General features: G+C 40.5%; 2 protein-coding genes and 1 non-coding gene across 10 annotated transcripts in view; 1 reads left to right on the top strand and 2 right to left on the bottom strand.

Moving 5' to 3' along the window:
* Positions 1-22,063, bottom strand: part of DOCK7 (dedicator of cytokinesis 7) — a 256,466-nt gene that overhangs the window by 128,119 nt on the left and 106,284 nt on the right. The window lies entirely within an intron of this gene.
* On the top strand, positions 132-21,686 carry ANGPTL3 (angiopoietin like 3). Its single transcript, XM_060231921.1, has 7 exons — positions 132-748; positions 3,997-4,098; positions 5,261-5,369; positions 6,773-6,886; positions 11,518-11,613; positions 16,325-16,597; positions 21,429-21,686. Exons 1-7 carry the CDS (start codon positions 254-256, stop codon positions 21,611-21,613), a joined length of 1,374 nt encoding a protein of 457 aa, XP_060087904.1. The 5' UTR covers positions 132-253; the 3' UTR covers positions 21,614-21,686.
* On the bottom strand, positions 3,622-3,696 carry TRNAI-GAU (transfer RNA isoleucine (anticodon GAU)). The gene has a single exon. It is a non-coding gene; the product is annotated as a tRNA-Ile (tRNA).

The following is a 22,063-nucleotide window of genomic DNA, read 5'->3' on the forward strand; positions in this document are numbered from 1 at the left end:
AGGGGACACAGGTTACATTCATTCAACTGTGCATGACTAGTTTAATGATCAACTACTGCAATGACTTTTGAGAAAAGAGCAGAAATATATATATATATATATATATATATATATATATATATATATATATATATATATATATATAATACACACATGCATACCAAGGCCTGAAACAACCATCACAGAAGAAGGCTAATGGCTGAGAAAAAATCCTGCTTTGAAGACTATTAAAATATTTTTCAGCAGAAAGAAAATGAAAATAGTTGCAGTATTACTTTTCACAGTTTCTCCAGTTATTTTAGTTACAATAGATGGAAACTACTCTTCCTTTGAACAAAATCCTCCTGAGACAAAACTGAGGTTCGCAATGTTAGATGATGTGCGGTTATTAGCCAATGGACTACTTCAGCTTGGGCGTGGGCTTAAAGACTTCGCTGTCAAGACCAAGGGGCAAATGGATAACATTTTTCACAAGCTGAACATTTTTGACCAGTCCTTTTATGAACTCTTGCAACAAACACAAGAAATTAAGGAAGAAGAGAAGCAACTCAGAAAAACGACTTCCAGACTGCAAGCCAACAATGAAGAAATAAAGAATTTATCTCTAAAGCTGAGTGCTAAGATCAAAGTCCTTTCACAAGAGAAGATCCAGCTTCAAGATAAAGTAGGGGGGCTGGAAGAAAAACTCACTAAACTGTTTCACACCCAGCCTAAAATTCAAGAATACGAAGAAACTGTATCACTTAAAGTAAGTAAATCTGAAAGAGCTGTAGTGGAATCAGTGCAGCAGACTAAAATGTTATTTTGCTTCTGATACAATCCAAAGCTGTCGCTGATTGCATAAAAATTTACTAGCACCATAAGTTCTGCACAATAAAAATATTTTAATGTAGGAAACAAAGTAGTTGTTTCTTCATTGTAAATTAGTTTATAAAGCATCCATTATGGATTTAAGTAAAATTACTTCAGTTGGTATAAAGCGACTTTCCTGTACTGACAGTTTGATTTTAACAAATGAACAGCTATAGAAAAAAGAAAAAATAACAGGTATAGAAAAAAGAACTATGAAAAAGTGCAGCATCATTAGGGTTAAGTAAAACTAATCCTCATGAGAAAACTGGCAAGAAAACTGTTTTCATGCTTTGTTTTCCCAAAAACTAACCCCAAGGAAGCACATAATTTCATTTAGTTCACCCACTACCATATGATTACCCAATCCAGCATGCAAATATACCTATCAACTGACATAACCATCAGAAAATTTCCTTTATGTGTTTCCACCTTCTTAACTGGGTGGCAACCAAAAAGATGGCCTGAGATGGTTACCTCAGCTGGGAAATGCCCTCCCCTTTGTTGTATGATTGCACATAGAGTGCAATTCCAAGCACAGTTTTGGATTTAGAAGAGTGTAATTGTTTAAGATGGTGCTGCTAGTCTGTGAAATTTTAGGTGACAGGAAAATTACAATTTATTTTCCTACACATATGTTCATAGTGCCCCTTCTCTGCATTTATGCAGCAAGACAGAAAAACTAATAGTTATTAAAAGAATGTGATCTAAAATATCTGCTCAGGCAAGGACAAATTAATAGGGTAGATTATATCATAAAGAATAAGAACTAGTTTGGTGTAGTAGCTACAGTGCTGGACCTAGGTTCATATTCCCTCCTCTGTAATAAAGTTCACTGGGTAACGTTTGGCACTTCCCACGTTCTCAGTCTAGCCTACCTCAGATTGAGGATAAAATGAGGAATGGAAAAATCATGTAGACTACTCTGAACTCTTAGAGGAAAGGCAAGATAAAATGAGTAGATAATCTCCTTCCTATTGGTGTACTTAACATTTTGTGATATAATACAAAGGAGATGAACTAGAGAGGACATGCAGTGTAGTGAAAATCTAATTTCCTTCCCGACTAGTTTCTACTGCTCTCCCTCTTACTCCATCTGATTCCCTGCCCTTCCTTTGTTTCTGCTTCCTCCTCCTACCATACATTTTCCTCCTCCTGATCACCCACCCTCTAGATATTTCTTCCTCCTCTTCCCCTTATCCAGTCTCTCTTTTAGACTTTTCTTCCTATAGCCACTCACTCACCTGCTGTTTCACCTCCTTGTATCTCCTGTCATTTCTCCACCCTAATTCTCTCTCAATTCACACCCAAAGTCACTTTCTTTTATTTTCAATTCATTTCATATTTCCCCCTTTTTAAAAACAATGTTTCTGCAAACCAAGGGTTTTCCCCAAATCTGGAGAAATACCTTTCTTTTATACCTGTCAATAAATTTATTTATTTAATAAAGTCTAGCAATTAACAAATATTTGCCAACACAGCATATCTAACAGACCTATATGGGTCTGTTAGATATGCTGTGTTGGAAAATATCTGTTAATGGCCAGGCGGAATATCTCTGCATTGCAAGTCTTATGGAAAGGTAGCAACTCCCATAGGGCACAATGATCTCAGGCAGAGTGCTCCACCAGGCAGGGACCAGGGCCAAAAAGGACATGGCCCTAGTTGAGGACAGCCAGACCTCACAGGCTGAGAACCACTGAAAGGTTCTTATTACTAGAATGTAATGCTCTTCTGGGGCATACTGAGAAGCAGTGGTCCCAGACATGAAATTAAGTTTCTGGGTATATAATTAAGATATTTTTCTGCATGCATATATTTAACATATTATTAGAAAATGACTTATAACAAAATGGTCAAGCATAGAACAGAGTCAACATATCAAGGGTTGCCGCCCATGCCAATCAGCTGTGATGCAGCCAGAGTGGTTTTGCCACATTGTTGACCTTTCCTAATCATGAAAATTAATGAATACAGGGATTCCTGGTTGGCTCTGCAAGGAGCACCAATGGTACTTAGAACAGGGGTGTCAAACTATTTTGTTATGAAGGCCAGAGAACAGGTGTGTCATAAAATGTAATGCCAGGAATCAGAGATATAAACTTTTTAAAGGACAGAGACAAACACATTTTTTTTTTAAAAAAAACCCCTTAAAATAGAACATGCTTAAAAGATTAGCATTCTTGCAATATTTTATTTAATTAACAGTCTCTGAAAACTAACACCTCTTGCTCTGAATTACTGCATCAGAATTTGGAGACAACGTCTTGTGCTGTAGCAATCGAGTATTTTGTTCAGGTGTTGTTCAGGTGTGTATTTGTAAGTTGTAAACCTACTTTTGATTTATTGGCATTCATTACAGAAATCTCATGGCCAATGCTTTGAGCCTAAGACCCAGAGGAAAACATGAAATGGCTTGGCATTGCGAGCTTTTGTACATAAGGTGCTTCGTGTGCTGATCAGCCAATGGAGAATATAGAGGTTTTGCTCTGTAGGTCCTGTGTGAATGAGCAAGCCTGGCAAAGCAAGAGGGAAGCAAGAGTGGGAGAAGGAAGCAGACAACAGTGAGTTGCTTGCAGGCCCAATAGGAGCCCTCCAGGGGCCTGATCTGGCCCACAGGCCACACATTGAACATATGAACATATGAAGCTGCCTTACACTGAATCAGACCCTTGGTCCATCAAAGTCAGTATTGTCTACTCAGACTGGCAGTGGCTCTCCAGGGTCTCAAGCTGAGGTTTTTCACACCTATTTGCCTGGACCCTTTTTTAGTGGAGATGCCAGGGATTGAACCTGGGACCTTCTGCTTATCAAGCAGATGCTCTACCACTGAGCCACCATCCCTCCCCTTTGACACCCCTGCTCTAGAATCTAGGCAATCTAGAAATGTATAGTGCTCAGGTTATGTTTCACAAGATATAAGCCTTTTACACCCATCCTATTCAGCAGTTAGTAGCTTTCCTTCTGTTCCAATTCTTGATCCATCACTTACTTTGGACAGAGGATAAGCCAAATATATCATAAGCCCTTCCCTCAAGTTATGTGTTTTGACTGTAAAAATTAGCTGAAGTTAAGGAAAAGTCTGCAGCGCTATTTTAAATCGTGAGGCAATAGTCTATGGTGAAATTACTTATGTTTTCCATTCAGAACTTTGGGCAGAATCAGGACAACAACCTTCTTGAAGTTCTTCAAGCCCAACATGTCCAACTTGACAAACAACAAAAGCAAATACAAGCACTGGAAGAGAAGGTATAGTTCTTGCTTATTTGAATGACCCTCTATATTCTAGGTATTGCTTTAATAGAATCAGCTAATTTTGGAGAGAAGATCACAAACTGCAACAGAGGAAGGATAAAGAAACAGGAGAAACAAACAGCACAGAGAAGAACAAACTATTAAAGTATGGTAGGAATGGAAACTTCAGTACAGAAAAGGAAGGTAATAAAATAAAACAACCTTCTCTGAAGATACAGAAATATTACGAATCGTATAGTACTTCCATCATGTAATAATCTGTGAACAATTCAAACATCTTCACTACAGCTTCTAATTTTTGTCATGAAAAAATTAAGCTTTCACATCCAGAAATTGTTGTGTTTCAGCTTTAAAGCTGCTGAAACGGTTTTGTCTTTTCAATCTTCTATAAACATTAAATTTTATTTTACTTATTTATATAAATAAATCTAGAGTATTTAAAGCATACACTTAAACATACAAAATGTGAAAGCAACAAATCATACAGGTTTATTGGACAGAAAGTAAAGGTTGGCTAGCTACCACAGAAATTCTAAGCAGAGTTACCCTTCTAAGTCAATTCAAGTCAATGGTCTTAGAAAGGTATAACTTTGTTTAGGATTGCACTGTACTTGACAACTTAGATATGCCTCGACTAATGTGTGGAAACAACCTTAGTCTCTTGATTAACTGACGGACGGTCATCTGGAAGGGGTTTTTTACTCATAAAAGATCCAGTCCTGATGTATAAACATTCAGTACTCAAATTACAATAAGTCTGAGACTGACCACACCCTGCCTTTTGTGAGCCCATCTTATTCCAGGGCCCATCAAAAATTTTTCCTGGATCTTTTCCTCTACCTTCTCCTCATGCAGTCACTGGTATCACCTACGGAAATCAATGAAACATATCTGTGCACGCTTTCCTCAGCCAACCTAAACAACTTGCTCATTTTCAGTCAGCCTAGTGCATGCACACTATCTTCTGCCACTAAAGAAGAGCAGATATGTTACCTTCCCATAACACAAGCTGATTTTGAGCTCTGGTTGGAGGAAGGAGGGTCAACTGCCCATTGCCTCAATAATTGCCTGCAAAGGATCTCTACTCTCAGTGTGTTTACACATGAACAATATACTTTAGTAATAAATAGACAATATTCATTATCCATCTTTCCAGCTAAACAATACAGGCTTTCAAGATGACATACAGATTTCATTTCCTCTAAACACAGATGAAGCAAAGAATACCCACGCTAACATAACAGCTAAAGCTCAGGATTATAAAGGTAAGTGCATACAGTTCTGATGATAGGCTGTTTTATGTGTAATTCTGTTTGACAAGACAGGAAAATACAATGAGGAAAGAAATATAGCCTTCTACATACCATCATCTGTGAATAGACTGCAAAGCTGATTTTGAAATACATAAAGAAAAGAGAAAGAGATCCTTGCCCTGAGATCCTTGTAAAATACCCAGGATAAAAAAATATAAAAGATTTGCAGGCAAAATCAAACTGCTAATTGCTACATTAGTTAAAAGACGGGACAGATATTTGTATAAATGGGGTCTCTCCAGTATATGGGGAGTGCTTAAAATAGCTACATTAACAAATTAAGTCAACTTCTTGCAAAATACAAAAGGGGCTCTTGAGTACTGGATGTTGAGTTAAATTTGGAATTGTTAATAACATTACATCAATTCAAGTTAAAGCTAATATTCCATTACGTATGAGAGTTAGGGGAAGGCAGGGTACAAATGTAATAAAATAAATAAATATTTTAAATCAATTCTTTAAAAAACAGTGATATTGATTTACATGGTATCACTTCAGAGCTACTTTTAAAACTCTTCCACAACACCAAAATCATTTTAACATTGTTACATCTAGGGTCTGTTCTACCGGATTAAAAGTGGCTGATCAGACAGCAACATCTGCCTCCCAGTAGTCAATCGTTGTAGCCCCCTCCCCTCCTTCTCTAAACTGGATTATTTGTTACCTGCTCCTTTGCAGTGTTTTTTGAGTTGTCCAGTTTCACCTCATAGTTTTCTCTGTCTGGATAGTTCTTGATCAACTTCTGGATGTCTGAAGGCTGCCCAGAGCAAAAGGAGCCTCAGACATCCGGTTTACAGTCGCCATTTTTTTTTACCACTTAGTGATATGCGCATAACCACGTTTTCTGACCTATGAGCATGCACACATGTGCTTTTGTGCATTATGCACTTATGTGCAAAACAGTAGGGAAAACAAAAAAAAAATGCATGGTGCCGTTGTGTGGACAGTAGAAGATGGTTTCACCATGGAGTGATTTGAATTGCAGTATGGCAGTCTGATCAATAATATCTGGAACAAAGATATTCGGAACAGAACCAGGTCAGTTTAACATGGACTCAATACGCTGTGTGAACAAGACCCTAGTATTACAGTCTTTTGTAGAGTTACTCCTATCTAAGTCTACTGAAATCAATGTGATTAGACAGGAGTAGGATTGCCTTGCATAGGATTGCCTTGAAAAGCTTGTGAAATCAACTTACCTGGAACAGCCCAGCTTTAACTCTCACATTAAAAGGATCAGATACCTTGCAACAACTGTCCTCAGTTACTTGGATAAGCATGTAACGTTACACTGAGTCTTCTTAAATTTCTACCTCTGGTAATAACTGTACATTTTAAACTCTTACAAATTTTAGGCAATGCTACAGACTGCACTTGGATTTACAACAGAGGTGAACAATCCAATGGCATTTATTCTATTAAACCAAACAGATCCAAGGCATTTAACGTATATTGTGAAATGAAAACTGGTAAGCCTTGTGTTGGGAGGGGGGGGGGGAGTTGTTTAAAAAGGGGAAGGTGTATATGCTACTACTCATATATAAGGTTGCACCGATTTCCACCAATTCCCCCTTGGGACAGCCCTGAAAAAACATGCTGGTATTCAGTGCTGGTGAGTACTATCACAACAAAAGAAAAGAAAAAGCCCTGTGTAAGGAACTCATTAGCATATTAGACCACATCCCCTAATATTAGCATATTAGGTCACACACTCATTAGCATACTAGGCCACACCATCTGGGATAATTAAGTGGAAATTGGTGGTAGCTGGCTCCCACCCCCACCTCTATCTCCTTCCCTTCATGCAGAAACTGCAGCTGCTCCCAGCAGACCTTTAAAGGCACCTACATACCCCAGCACAGCAGTCCTTCATAATGCCCATCACTCAGGCTTCACAGAGAGACGGGGGAGGGAGGGAGGGAGGGAGGGAGGGAGGAAGGAAGGAAGGAAGGAAGGAAGGAAGGAAGGAAGGAAGGAAGGAAGGAAGGAAGGAAGGAAAATTAAATGAAGGAAAGAAAGGGTAATAAAGGAAAAATAAAAGAATGGGGGAGGAAAGGGATATAAACGGAAATAAAGAAATGGAAGGAAGAAAGGGGAAGAAAGGAAAATGAAATGGAAGGAAGAATGGGGAATAAAGGGAAATAAAGACATAAGAGGGAATAAAGGAAAATAAAGACATGGGGGACGAAAGGGTAATAAAGAAATGGGGGAAAGAAAGGGAAATAAAGAAAGGGGGGAAGAAATGGAAATGGAAATAAAGAAATGGGGGAGAAATGGAAAGAAAGGGGAAAAGGGGGAGGAAAAATTGAAAGAAAGAGAAATAAAGAAAGAGGAAGAAATGGAAAGAAAGGAGAAGAAATGGAAAGAAACTTTCTTGTCAACTTTCCACCAGTTCTCTGTCTGTGTAAAACTGCTTTCAGCTAAGGCTGAAATCAGACAACTCAGTCATGGCAGAAATTTGACTGAGTCTCCTCAGCATGCAGCTCTAAGTCTCTGCTCAGCAGATGCTAACCAATCAGATTGCCCAGAGCAGCCTGTCACTCAAGGCTTTCTGTTTCTGTGAAGAAATAGCCCTTCATAGTCCTTCAGCTGTTTGTACAGCATTTCTAAGCTTTTAAAAGTGCAGTCTATCACATGTACATACAAATGTTGATTATATTTGTGGAAATCACATGCAAGACATGAAAGAAGTCTAACATTACATATTACAAGCAGGGGACCTGCAAGGACTTGTGGGGTAACTCATTTCCATTCCCCAACTATTTCCTCTTTTCAGGGCCAGAATGTGGGAGTAGGTGAACTAGGCAACAGCCTAGGGCGCTAGCTTCCAGCAGGGGCTCGTGCCCCCTCCCCGCTCGTGCTGTCCCTGAGCCTCCAAATCACCTCCCATCCCCAGCGCCCTGTGAACTCAGAGAGCACTGGGGAAGAAAAGTGCAGAGTGTTCTTTCTTAGCTTTAAAAGGTTGGAGGCGCTCCCCCGACCCCTCAGAGCCAAGAAAGAACAACGCTTCCCCTCCCTTTCGAACACAGAGAGTGCTGAGGAGGGGAAGTGCTGATTGTTCTTTCTCAGTTTTAAGGAGTTGGAAGAGCTCCCCAACCCCTCAGAGCCGAGAAAGAATGGCGCTTCCCAGTGCCCTCCAAACTCGGAGAGCAATGAGGAGGGGAACCGCTGAGTGCCCAGCATGATGACATCACTTCTGGATAACATCATCAAGCCATACACACATGCTTCATTCATGCACAATACATTTACTCCCAGGGGGGGGGGTGGACACACATTGGGGTTCTGCCTCGGGCAACAGAACCACACACACACTGGGGTTTCCTCTTTCCCTTCCCAGAAAAAAACAACTTTTTCTGCTGCCTTCTCTCCTCCCCATGCACTAGCCTGCCTACCATTATGTGCCCCCATAGTTGCCAACTTCCATGTGGGGCCTTGAGTTCTCCCAGTATTACAACTGATCTCCAGACTATAGTTATTTTTTCCCCTGGGGAAAAGGGCTGCTGCAAAGGGTGAACTTTATGGCATAACATCCTACTGAGTTCTTCCTCTTCTCAAACTCTGCCCCCAAATTTCCCAACCTGGAATTGGCAACCGTACTGCCCCAGTCTTTTCCTACCACTGGTAGCCCCTACCCAAAAAAACAATGAGTCAGCTTCAGAGTACTGCCCACTGGACCCAACTGTGCAATGGGCTTGCAAGGGACACCTAATTTCCCCCTGTAACTCTCCCAGAATACTTCCTCTTTCTAGCCTCCTGGCAATCTCCATATCCTCACCATTCTCTGTTTCCTTCTCTTTTTCCCATCCACCAGCCAACCTACCTTTTATCTGTCCCCAATTCCAGCTATATTATTTATTTCATTATATTCCACCTTTCTCTATAATGGCGACCCAAAGCAGCCCACATCATTATCCTCTTCTCCATTTTATCCTCATGAGGTGTAAGGTTCACCAAGTGAACTTCTTCAGCAGAGTGGGGATTTTAACTTGGATCTCCCAGATCCTAGGCTGAAACTCCAACCTCGGCAGCACTATTGAGCCTTACAAAGGGCTTTGCCCTTTCCGCTGTCTTTTACTGACAAAAACTAAGGCTTTAAAACTGCCAGTACTGTTGAGAGTTGCATATAAAACCCAGTAACAGGCACTGAAAGAACATTTGCTTCCTAAAGCTACAGGTGTTGCTTCTAAATCCCCCAAAAGTGTTTTTTTTTTTAAACTTCAGTTTTTTCTGCAAACTTAAGTGTTTTTTTCAGGTTAGTAGAAAGATCTGTCTTGTTTGTTCATGACTCCAGTCTCTCAATTTCAGTATTTGGAGATTTGGCCATGTCGAAAATTAGATACACTGATTGCATGTTATTAAGTCCAGGAAAGGAGATGCCACAGAAAAGACTAGTCTCCAGTTGTGGGATACAGAATGCCTTCACACAAACACTTTGCAAGTGGATTTTCACTGTGCAAATACTCACCATGTGAAAGCACCCACACTGGCACCATACAACAACTAATTCTCTTACTATTTGAATTTTATGACCAAAGGTTTATAAGTAACAACAAATAATGACCATATAGTATATCTTTGAGCAAAGACAATACACTTCTGGCTAGTGTAGGAAATACATTATTTTCATGTACATCAAGAATCTATGTATCTTCAGAACAAAGAAATAGAGGAAAGAATACTTTTTGAAAAATACAAGTAGTGGTGGAAAGCAGAGGAAAAGAAGATTATATAAGATTTATATCCCTCCCTTCACTCTGAATTTCAGAGTCTCACAGTGGCCTACAATTGCCTTTACTTTCTTCCTCTGCAACAGACACCCTGTGTGGTGGGTGGGGCTGAGAGAGCTCTTACAGAAGCTGCCCTTTCAAGGACAACTCTGCAAGAGCTATGGCTGACCCAAGGCCATTCCAGCAGCTGCAAGTGGAGGAGTGGGGAATGATTCCAGCCTCCCAAATAAGAATCCATGCACTTAACCACTACACCAGACTGGCTCTTTTGGGTACTTGCATCTTAGAAAGCAACCCAGAAAAATTAACTATGAACTTCTTAAATATAGCCAAAACCCACAGGTGAAAAAAACTGAAAGACAGCCCAAAACAGGAAATGTGACTCAAAAATTAAACTCTCCTACATACATAACAAAGTCGGAGTTCAGTTGCACCTTTAAGACCAATAAAGTTTTATTCAGAATGTAAGCTTCTAGCATACGAAAGCTTACATACTGAATAAAACTTCGTTGTTCTTAAAGGTGCTACTGGACTCCAACTTTGTTCTTATTTCTTCAGACCAACATGGCTGCCCACCTGGATCTATCTCTAAGATACATTTAACTTATTTGTGTGCATTAGTGTTTGCACAAGCTTCACTCATATAGCATGCTGCTACATAAAAACCACTTTCAGTATCAGGGAATATTATGGAGCAAAGCATTTACTATCAGGTTGCAAAAACCACTGACATAACTCTCCCTGGCTGGAGGATGTGTTATCTGTCTTGTTGCAAAAACATGATGCTTGATGTCCCACCTGTGTTATCTTGTTGACATCTCTAGCTGTATTATTCAAGTTAGTATAATTCATATGGACATTTTAACACAGATCAGCTGATGATTACACTACAGAAACCCATCTGAACTAGTGTGGTATTATAGTGGTTAAAAGTGTTGGACCAGTATCTGAGAGACCTTGGTTCAAATCCCCACTTCTGCCATGGAAGTTCCCTGGGTGACTCTCTCAACCTAATCTACTTCATAGGATTGTTGCAAGGATAAAATAAAGGGTCTCCACTGGGAAGAAAAGCAGGGCATAAAGGAATAAAGAAACAAATAACATTTGTTACAGATGGGTCAGACAAGTTTGCCATGCCTTAATAAAATGATCATACCAGAGTGCATTTATTTCAGATTGCATGAACAGAACATACTGAATAGGAATATGTACATGCAAGCATCGATGCAAACTACATTCTATACATTCTTCTTCCTTACACCACTGCATGTATAATGGATTCAACATGTCTGCCACAAAATCCAAAGTGAATGGTAAAAATAGCTATACAGGATGCATTTAAAAGTTTATCTTTCTTTTTTTATCCTCAGAAAGTTCATGGACAGTCATCCAAAACAGAGTTGATGGATCTCTAGATTTCAACCAAACCTGGGAGAGTTATATCAATGGTTTTGGCAACCTTGATGGTAAATGCTTTGTTCCATAATGTTCCAATACTGAAAGTGGTTTTACGTAGCAACATGCTATACAAGTGAAGCCTGTGGAAACACTAATGCGCACAAATAAGCTAAATGTATCTTGGAGAGTTTAATTATTGAGTCACATTTGCTGTTTTGGGCTATCTTTCAAATTTTTTCACCCCTAACCAACTGCTCTGAGTTGGTACACTCCGAAGAGGCTATCTAACTCCAAGATTTTTATTGACTCTAATATTTTCATATGGCTTTTCACACACAAATAATAATTATTATATGGCATTGTATGCAGTATAGCCAGGAGATCCAAAGATTGTCTGGCAGTCTTAAGTTCTAGTTTATTTGTGGCAAACTAAACTTATTTTGGGGGTGGCTAAAAGAGCTCTGAAAGAGCTGTGACTAACCTAAGGTCACTCAGCTGGCTTTATGTGCAGCAGTGGGGAATTGAACCCAGTACTCCACATTAAAGTCTGTCACTCTTAATCACTACATCAAACTGCCTCTCTTTTTCATACACAAACAATCACAGGTACACTGCTCCTCAGATGACCAGTTTGTAAGTCTGATCTATATGATCTTTACATCACAAAACTTTGCACTAAGCATTTAGGCCTTCATGAAGCTGTGACATACAGCATATGAACAGCATGATGAGCTAAAATATCCAATGCATGTACATTTCATGTATCCACATAAAGCTATCTTATGCTCTCAGTATTTATTAATTTCCTTATTTTGGGCCCCACCTTCAGTGCCAGTGAGCTGAAGCAAGGCTGGCGCCCCAAGCCAGGCACTCCACCACCACCACTCATTTCTTTGGTGAGGGTGAGTTCGGCGGTGGACGCAGCGGGGCTTCTGCCATCAGAAGCGAGGGACAGAGCAACAGTGAGCATGTGGCATGTGTGCATGCTGAGGCTGAAAGCCCTGTGGCAGCTGCCGAGCTTGCTATTTTCCTCGCTGAGGAAGTGAGGGCTGGTAGGACCACTGAAACTGGTGCCCTCTCCCTCTCCAGGCAGCCGCTTCATGCTGCCTCATGCTGAGTGCAAGTTCACTCAGCTAGCTCCCATGGGAGAGTGAGGATTTAAACCTGAGTCTTCCAGAACCTAATCTGACACTTTCAGCCACTGGACATTTAATCAATTTTAAGCCAACATTGGTTTTCTGGACATAAGCTTAACAATTTTTATGACTGACTCTTAAATTATCAAGATGTAATTATTATTTAGACTTCAATACTAAACTGACTGTTTTCTGACTATACACCTTCCTAAAACCTGTGCAAGCTAACCTTGAAATGAATAGGAGCATAGCAGCATGAATCATGGGAACACATTAAAAACTGATCAAAACAGAACTGCTCTTTTTCTCATCCTCTGTACAATTAATAGGAATATAACCAATGCAGGTTCTAAATCCAATGTCTATATGGTCAAACCATTCAGTGTTGATTCCTATATTATTTATCAACGTAACTGCTAAAAATGAAAGCTAAAGTTCTGCAGCCTCTCAAAGTCTCCCTAAATGTTTACTTTTTAAAGTCCTTTTTGCCTGCACAGGACTGCCTCAAGGACCTTAGGATAGAGCTTTTTTCTAGCAGTGGTAAAACAGTAATAATGGCTACTACCCCACTTGAGCAATATTGCTTACTCATGGCTGCTACCCAACTCAAGCTGCAATGCCTATTTCCATGTTCTACGACTACAAAAGTTGCCCATCACAATGAGAAGAGAAGCCTGTTAATAAGCATATCCTAGCAATATGGTCCACACAAAGCCTATGACTAATTTAGAAGCAAATTACTTCTAGGGCATTTCCATAATAGCAAAGAGAAATCCATTTAAGCCTTATACTTGCTATTAGAGAGACCTGGTCTAGATATGCAACCAGGTGAGATGGCAGTATTTCCCTATATAAATTTGTGGGGAAACTAGTATTGCTTGAAAAGAGCTCATACTCAAGAACCTTCAATATATATGCAAATTAAGTGGTTTGCTGTGAGGCAACGTTCTGCTTTCATGCAGACTATAAAACGGTATGAGATTATTAAACTAGACTGCTTTTTTTATATGTACCAATCCTAGTTCTAGACTTTACCAGCCAATCATGTCACCAGATAAACAGGTGAAGAGAATCCACCCCTATTTGCATTAGTTAACCATTCACTTTGGACATGGCACAAGTCAAAGTGCATTCTATCCAGCATACTTTGCCAAAAATCTGTTTCAAACTACTTAAAGAAATGTGCTACAGTGAAGCAGGAATCAAAATGGCACTAACATGTGACCAGACTGAGCAACAGGCAACATATAACAGCAATTGTGAATAGCAGTTTTAATTCTGAAACAATTAACTACAAGTTGTTCAACTAGCTCTCATGTCTGTGATTGCAAATAAATAATTATAAATTCATACTTTCAACAGCTAGATGGATCTCAAAACCTGTTGCTATATCCTTTATAATAATAAAACCATAGTAATATTGGCCAAATGGAGCTCTCCCATTGGTTGATGCCTGCGCTCATAAACCATTGGCCCATCATCCATCAGTCACCACCTCTGGATTCCCATTGGCTGACCCCCCTGTCCCCCGCCTACTGCAGGCCTGGGAACATTGAACAAACCACCAAAACAGTCTTACCTCAGAGATAGACATATCTCTGACACTTCTCTGTGCCCTTGCCATCAATCAGCTCAGAAAGGGCAGCTGCTCTACTGCGGCCTCACGAAGCATTTCCTCAGAGACCATGGTGACCACCTCTTTACTATTACTCTCTCCTTCCTTCCTCCCCTCAGCCTTGCCCTGAGACAGACAAAGATCGAGCTGCTGGGAAAGCTGCTAGCAGAGCCGTTGCTAGGCAGTAAAGGGAGAGCCCTCAGCTGAATAAAATGCCATAGAGTCCACCGCCAAAGCAGTTATTTTCTCCAGATGGAGAGAGACCTTTTGTCTGGAGTTCAGTTGTGATCCCAGGAGATCTTCAGGCTCCACCAGGAGGTTGGCTACCCTAGGCCTGGCAGCACCCTCTGGGTGACTTGATGCCACCTGACTGGCATAACTTAAAAAGGCCTGACTGCTTGCTCCTGTTCAGCAGCAGCCCCCCCCCCCATGACAGCCATTGTGACAGCAGTTGCCAACTCCAAGTTGGGAAATTCATGGAAATTTGAGGGGTGAAGCCTGGAGAGTTTGATGAGGGGTAGAACCTCAGACAAGTGCAATGCATAGACTCTACCCTCCAAACCAGCCATTCCCTCCTGGGGAACCATTGTTCCCAATCTCCAGGTGAAGACTGGAGATCACTCAGAATTACAAATGCTCTCCAGATGGCAAAGATCAGCTCCCCTTAAGGTGTGTGTATGTGGAGGGAGTGAATGCCTTCACTTAGGTGGGTGCGAAGATAGCAAGGGGGAGCACTCACCCAGAGCCTCTTTCTAGAGCCCATTGTATTTTTCTCAACAATGGTCCTTATTCCTAGTTTTTAGAATAATTGTCTCCTGTGAAAATATGCACACTACATCTAGTCATATAACATCTCCTCTTACAAGTAGCTCTTCAAGATCTCAGGCAGAAGTATTTTCACATGAACGCACATGAAGTGGCCCTATACTGAAACAAACCTTTGTTCCATCTACCTCGGTACTGTCTACTGGCCATCTAGCCTATAGGATGTTTTCCATGTTGTGATTTCCTCACCCCACCATTTACCCTCATCTAAAAAATTAAAATCTATTAATGATTACCTTTGTTATTATAACATTGTTATAAACATATAATTGGCATTCTTCTAGAGTGTGTATGCAATGCAAATGTCCATCCTGCCACATGAATTCATTTGCCTTCTAACTTTGGAGGACAAAATGATGTTAGAATAAAAACTATAAGTTAAGAGTATAATTCAATTTAATAAAACGTTATTAGAAAATAGGTCTTTGGGAAATAATCTGACTTTGCAAGAAAGTTGGTAACACTTTCCTACCTGAGTAAACTCAGAGCTCAGAATAACATATTGTAATACAAGAGTGAAATTCTGTCCTGTTAGGCAATCTATAGCATAAATGCAGCATCTGGGCTTAGTTAACATCTCAATATTTTCTACCTATTTTTTCCAAACATATTCTATTCTACTTGGAGAGGGAGAGAGAGACAGAGAGACCACAATAAGACATAACTATTTAAGAATGCCATTCAATGCACAATTACTTAGAAGTAGATTCACTGAACTCAGAAGAACTTACTTCCAAGTAAACATGCTAGAGAGTTGCATTACATTTAGTCCACTTAAAATGCTAAATTTAAAGGTGCTACAGTAAATGACACTACCAGAATACCTATTAAGGGTGTACTTCTTTCTTGTGGCTGACACTCCATTTCCAATGCAATTAAATTTTATATATGCCACTAGCTTCACTTATCAAAGAGATTCAGTCACATGATTTTGTTAAGTATGCCTTGAATCCTCCCTTGCAGACAGTGATAAGCTCCAAAGTTCCATTCAATTTAAATTTAGTTTTATTTTCTGTTTTATTGATCATTAGTGCATAATCTAAAAGATATAAACAAAAAAGATTTTCAGGAGAAATGATCTGCAAAGTTCAAGGGTTCCCAAGGCTCCAGTGGTCTTCCTAATTAATAGAATTAATAAATCCATGTAGATGATTATACATCAATCGATCCTAATTGTTATGTTTGTGCATCTTGGATTTTCAGGAGAATTTTGGTTAGGCCTACATAAGATCTACTCTATTGTACACCAAGCTGACTACATCCTGCGCATTGAGTTGGAAGACTGGAAAGCTAACAAACGTTATATTGAGTACTCATTAATAATGGGAGGTCCAGAAACAGATTACGCTGTCTGTCTTGCAAAAATTACTGGGAACATTCCAAGTGCTCTGCCTGAACAGAAAGAAGTGAAATTCTCTACAATAGATCATGGGAACAACACTGAAGGAAACATCAAATGTCCAGAGGATTATTCAGGTAGCTATATTCTGAATACATGGATGTTTTACCTTTTTATAATCAGAACAGTAACTTATTTAAGTTAATTGTATCAGTTAGTTTGTCATAAAAACCAGGTATTTAAAAGTCAGCAAATTCACTGCCCTGAAAATGAAACAATCAGAAAGATATCAATCTTTGTAAGAACATAAGAACATAAGAGAAGCCATGTTAGATCAGGCCAATGGCCCATCCAGTCCAACATTCTGTGTCACACAGCGGCCAAATATATATATATATATATATATATATATATATATATACACACACACACACACACACTGTGGCTAATAGCCACTGATGGACCTCTGCTCCATATTTTTATCTAACCCCTTCTTGAAGGTGGCTATGCTTGTGGACGCCACCACCTCCTGTGGCAGTGAATTCCACATGTTAATCACCCTTTGGGTGAAGAAGTACTTCCTTTTATCCGTTTTAACCTGTCTGCTCAGCAATTTCATCGAATGCCCACGAGTTCTTGTATTGTGAGAAAGGGAGAAAAGTACTTCTTTCTCTACTTTCTCCATCCCATGCATTATCTTGTAAACTTCTATCATGTCACCCCTCAGTCGACGTTTCTCCAAGCTAAAGAGCCCTAAGCGTTTCAACCTTTCTTCATAGGGAAGGTGTTCCAGCCCTTTAATCATTTTAGTTGCCCTTTTCTGAACTTTCTCCAATGCTATAATATCCTTTTTGAGGTGCGGCGACCAGAACTGCACACAGTACTCCAAATGAGACCGCACCATCGATTTATACAGAGGCATTATGATACTGGCTGATTTGTTTTCAATTCCCTTCCTAATAATTCCCAGCATGGCGTTGGCCTTTTTTATTGCAAACGCACACTGTCTTGACATTTTCAGTGAATTATCTACCATGACCCCAAGATCTCTCTCTTGGTCTGTCTCTGCCAGTTCACACCCCATCAACTTGTATTTGTAGCTGGGATTCTTGGCCCCAATGTGCATTACTTTGCACTTGGCCACATTGAACCGCATCTGCCACGTTGACGCCCACTCACCCAGCCTCAACAGATCCCTTTGGAGTTCCTCACAATCCTCTCTGGTTCTCACCACCCTGAACAATTTAGTGTCATCCGCAAATTTGGCCACTTCACTGCTCACTCCCAACTCTAAATCATTTATGAACAAGTTAAAGAGGATGGGACCCAGTACCGAGCCCTGCGGCACCCCACTGCTTACCGTCCTCCACTGCGAAGACTGCCCATTTATACTCACTCTCTGCTTCCTATTACTCAGCCAGTTTTTGATCCACAAGAGGACCTGTCCTTTTACTCCATGACTCTCAAGCTTTCTAAGGAGCCTTTGATGAGGAACTTTATCAAAAGCTTTCTGGAAGTCAAGGTAAACAACATCTATCGGGTCTCCTTTGTCCACATGTTTGTTCACCCCCTCAAAGAAATGTAACAGGTTAGTGAGGCAAGATCTTCCCTTGCAGAACCCATGCTGAGTCTTCCTCAATAACCCGTGTTCATCAATGTGCCTACTCATTCTGTCCTTGGTAATGGTTTCTACCAACTTTCCCGGTATTGAAGTCAGACTGACTGGCCTGTAATTTCCCGGATCTCCTCTGGAACCCTTTTTAAAGATGGGGGTGACATTTGCTACCTTCCAGTCCTCAGGAACGGAGGCAGATTTCAATGAAAGATTACAGATTTTTGTTAGAAGATCCACAAGTTCAACTTTGAGTTCTTTCAGAACTCTCGGATGTATGCCATCCGGACCCGGTGACTTATTAGTTTTTAATTTGTCTATCAGTTGTAGGACCTCCTCTTTTGTCACCTCAATCTGACTCAGGTCTTTCAACACCCCTTCCAATATTAGTGGTTCTGGGGCGGGCAAACACTTCTCATCTTCCACGGTGAAGACGGAGGCAAAAAATGCGTTCAGCTTCTCAGCCATTTCCCCATCCTCCTTCAGTAATCCTTTTACCCCATGGTCATCCAAGGGCCCCACTGCTTCCCTGGCTGGTTTCCTACTTCTAATATATTTGAAGAAATTTTTATTGTTGGTCTTTATGTTTTTTGCAATATGCTCCTCATAGTCCCTTTTTGCCTGCCTGATCACAGTCTTGCATTTGATTTGCCACTGCCTGTGTTCCCTTTTATTAATCTCACTTGGACTGGTTTTCCACCGCTTAAAGGAGTCCTTCTTACCTTTTACAGCTTCCATTACTTTGTTTGTTAACCATGCTGGCCTCTTCTTATACCTGTTTGTGCCTTTCCTAACTTGTGGTATGTATTTTATCTGAGCTTCTAGGATTATAGTTTTAAATAGTCTCCAAGCTTCCCCAAGGGTTTTGACCGTATTTACCTTTCCTTTCAGTTTCCTCCTCACATGCCTCCTCATCTCAGAGAATTTACCCCTTTTAAAGTTAAATGTGGTTGTGGCGGTCTTTTTGGGCAACTCCCTATTTATACAAATGGTGAAATCAATAACATTATGGTCACTGTTCCCAAGTGGCGCAATCACTTTTACGTCTCTCACCAAGTCTTGGGCATTACTTAGGACCAGATCCAGGATCGCCCCACCCCTGGTAGGTTCTGAGACCATCTGCTCCATAGCACAGTCATTGAGAGCATCAAGAAACTCAATCTCTTTCTCTCGACCAGAACACATATTGACCCAATCAATCTGCGGGTAGTTAAAATCACCTATTACGACACAGTTTTTACGTTTAGCCGCTATCTTTAATCCCTCCATCATATTATAATCGTCCTCTCTCTTTTGATTTGGTGGGCGATAACAAACTCCCATAGTTAAATTTCCTTTTGGGCCCTCTATTTCAACCCAAAGCATTTCTAAAAGGGAATCTAATTCTCTGACCTCAGTCTTACTGGACCGTATATCCTCTCTGACATACAGAGCCACCCCACCTCCAACCCTTCCCTCCCTATCCTTCCGATATAACTTATATCCAGGAATCACCGTGTCCCACTGATTCTCCTCATTCCACCAAGTTTCTGAAATTCCCACAATGTCTATGTTTTCTCCCAACACTAAACATTCCAATTCACCAATTTTACTTCGGACACTTCTAGCATTTGCATACAAACATTTATAATTTCCCAAGCAAGCTAGGCCCGCCACCTCTCTCCTGCCGCCTCGAGACTCTAGCAGACAATCCATACTGTTTGTCACCATCACAGTGGACAACTCTGATCCGTTACTCGGTAGAAAAATAGAAGCCAACCCTTCATCTCTTTGAGACGAGTCCTCCCGAACCAGAGACATTCCATCTCCTGTCGGCTTTCCCCCAAGATTTAGTTTAAAAACTGCTCTGCCACCTTTTTGATTTTAAGCGCCAGCAGCCTGGTTCCATCCGGAGACAAGTGGAGACCGTCTCTTTTGTACAGCTCCGGCTTGTTCCAGAAAGCATCCCAGTGCCTAACAAATTTAAACCCTTCCTCCTTACACCATCGTCTCATCCACACATTGAGACTTCTAATTTGCGCCTGTCTCTCCTGCCCTGCACGTGGAACAGGTAGTACTTCCGAGAAGGCCACCTTGGAGGTCCTGGCCTTAAGTCTCCCACCTAGCAGCCTAAATTTCTCCTCCAGGACCTCACGACTGCATTTCCCCACATCGTTGGTGCCAACATGCACCATGACCACAGGCTCCTCCCCAGCACTGTCTATCAGCCTATCTACTACACGCGTAATGTCCGCTACCTTCGCACCAGGCAGGCAAGTCACCATACGGTCAATACGCGGTTTCGCCACCCAGCTGTCTACTTGCCTAAGGATCGAATCACCAACTACCAAGACCCCCCCTCTCCCCCTGCCCAGGGATGGTTCCTTGGCGCGAAAGGATACCCGCTCACCAACCGAACATTGTACATTTCTAGTTCTCTACTGAACTGCCTGCTCAAACTTTAGGATACAGAAAGAGATTACTATTTTAAGCAAAGCATTTTGCTAATGGTCTCAGTTAATCAATAGCACAGAAAACAAACACTTATGACCTGTTCTTTTGCACAGTTCTAATAAGCAAATGTTTAAAATGATATACAGCAAGAACCTCCACATGTTCAGATTTCAGCATAACCCAGAGCTCTCCTATCTGTTTTCTTCTCATGTATTATTATGCTGTATTTGCTGTTAAACTGAAACTCAAAGGAAAGGTTATATGGCCTTCTAATCTTCTAGATTTATTAAGAGTCGATCACATTGCACTGGAAATGAACTAATCATGTACTGGCATACTCACATGCTGTAACTCGTAAAGGAATTAATTCCTTTATTTACGAAGAAATATAAATAGTTGGAAAACAGGTATTTCAATCAAAACTCTACTGCATGCATTTATGTACAGACAATTGTGGTTTTGTTACCAGCTGGCTAAAGTAATAGGCACACTGATCAACCAAATATATTGCACTGATCAACCAACTATATTGCTGTTTAGGTAAGTAGGTTCTGTTTCGTAAGTAGGTTCAGCAATCTTCCATACAAAGCATTCAAGTAAAGATCTCCAAATTCATGCAAACATCCAGAGAAGCAGTTCTGCAAAGAGGCTATATTTGTGGGATTTGGCCTCCATTGCTGAAGGCAAGAAGCAGTGTTTCTGACTTCCATTTTCCCCCTTACAAGCCATCCTTGAAACTTGAAGTTCTTTAGAAGGAATCTGCAGCATAGTGTATGAAGCTGCTGTTGAGAGAAATCTCAATACAGACATGAAAGCCGCCACATCTAAATGGGCTTCAGGGACTTTTGCCTTCTCTCATGTGATCACATTTATTGTTATTGCAACAAACTAAAATTACATGGAGCTCTTAACCTTATTTTCAGGTGGTTGGTGGCATGACAAATGTGAAGAAACAAACCTGAATGGAAAATATGCCAAGTCAACTCCAAAAGGCAAACTCGAAAGAAGGAAGAGAAGGCTTTATTGGAAGCCTCACAAAGGAAGATCTTACCTTCTCAAAGCAACCAAACTGATGTTACATCCTACAGAGTTTGAAAATTTTGACTGAACAACTTTACTTAGATTTTACTCAATAAAACCCAAACAACTGCAATTCAAGCACAGAAACAAATTAGATCAAAGCATTTCTACCTGCCTTTGAGTATATTTTCTTTATGCTTCATCATGTATATTTTCTTTATGCTTCATCATGTAAACAAGTTTTGCGTGTCTTGGTCACACTCCAGTATGATCAAAAAAGGGAAAGCGCTATACAGTGGGACATTAGGCAATCAATTACCAATCTATTTGATGGCTCTGGTATGCCACTACTAGTCAGCTTTCTCTTAGGCTCAACTGTACATGTAAACTATTATTATTAATATACAGAGGAGAGGAAAGAAAGGAGAAGCTTGACCTAGGCTGGTCTTGAATTTCCCTCAACTGGATTCCTTCCTGACAGCTGATTTTGGCATAGGGAGGCAAAGAGAAGCAACACTGATAGGGAAAAACAAGGCAA

Source organism: Heteronotia binoei, chromosome 2, assembly GCF_032191835.1.
Source record: "Heteronotia binoei isolate CCM8104 ecotype False Entrance Well chromosome 2, APGP_CSIRO_Hbin_v1, whole genome shotgun sequence".
NCBI classification, from domain to species: Eukaryota; Metazoa; Chordata; class Lepidosauria; order Squamata; family Gekkonidae; genus Heteronotia; species Heteronotia binoei.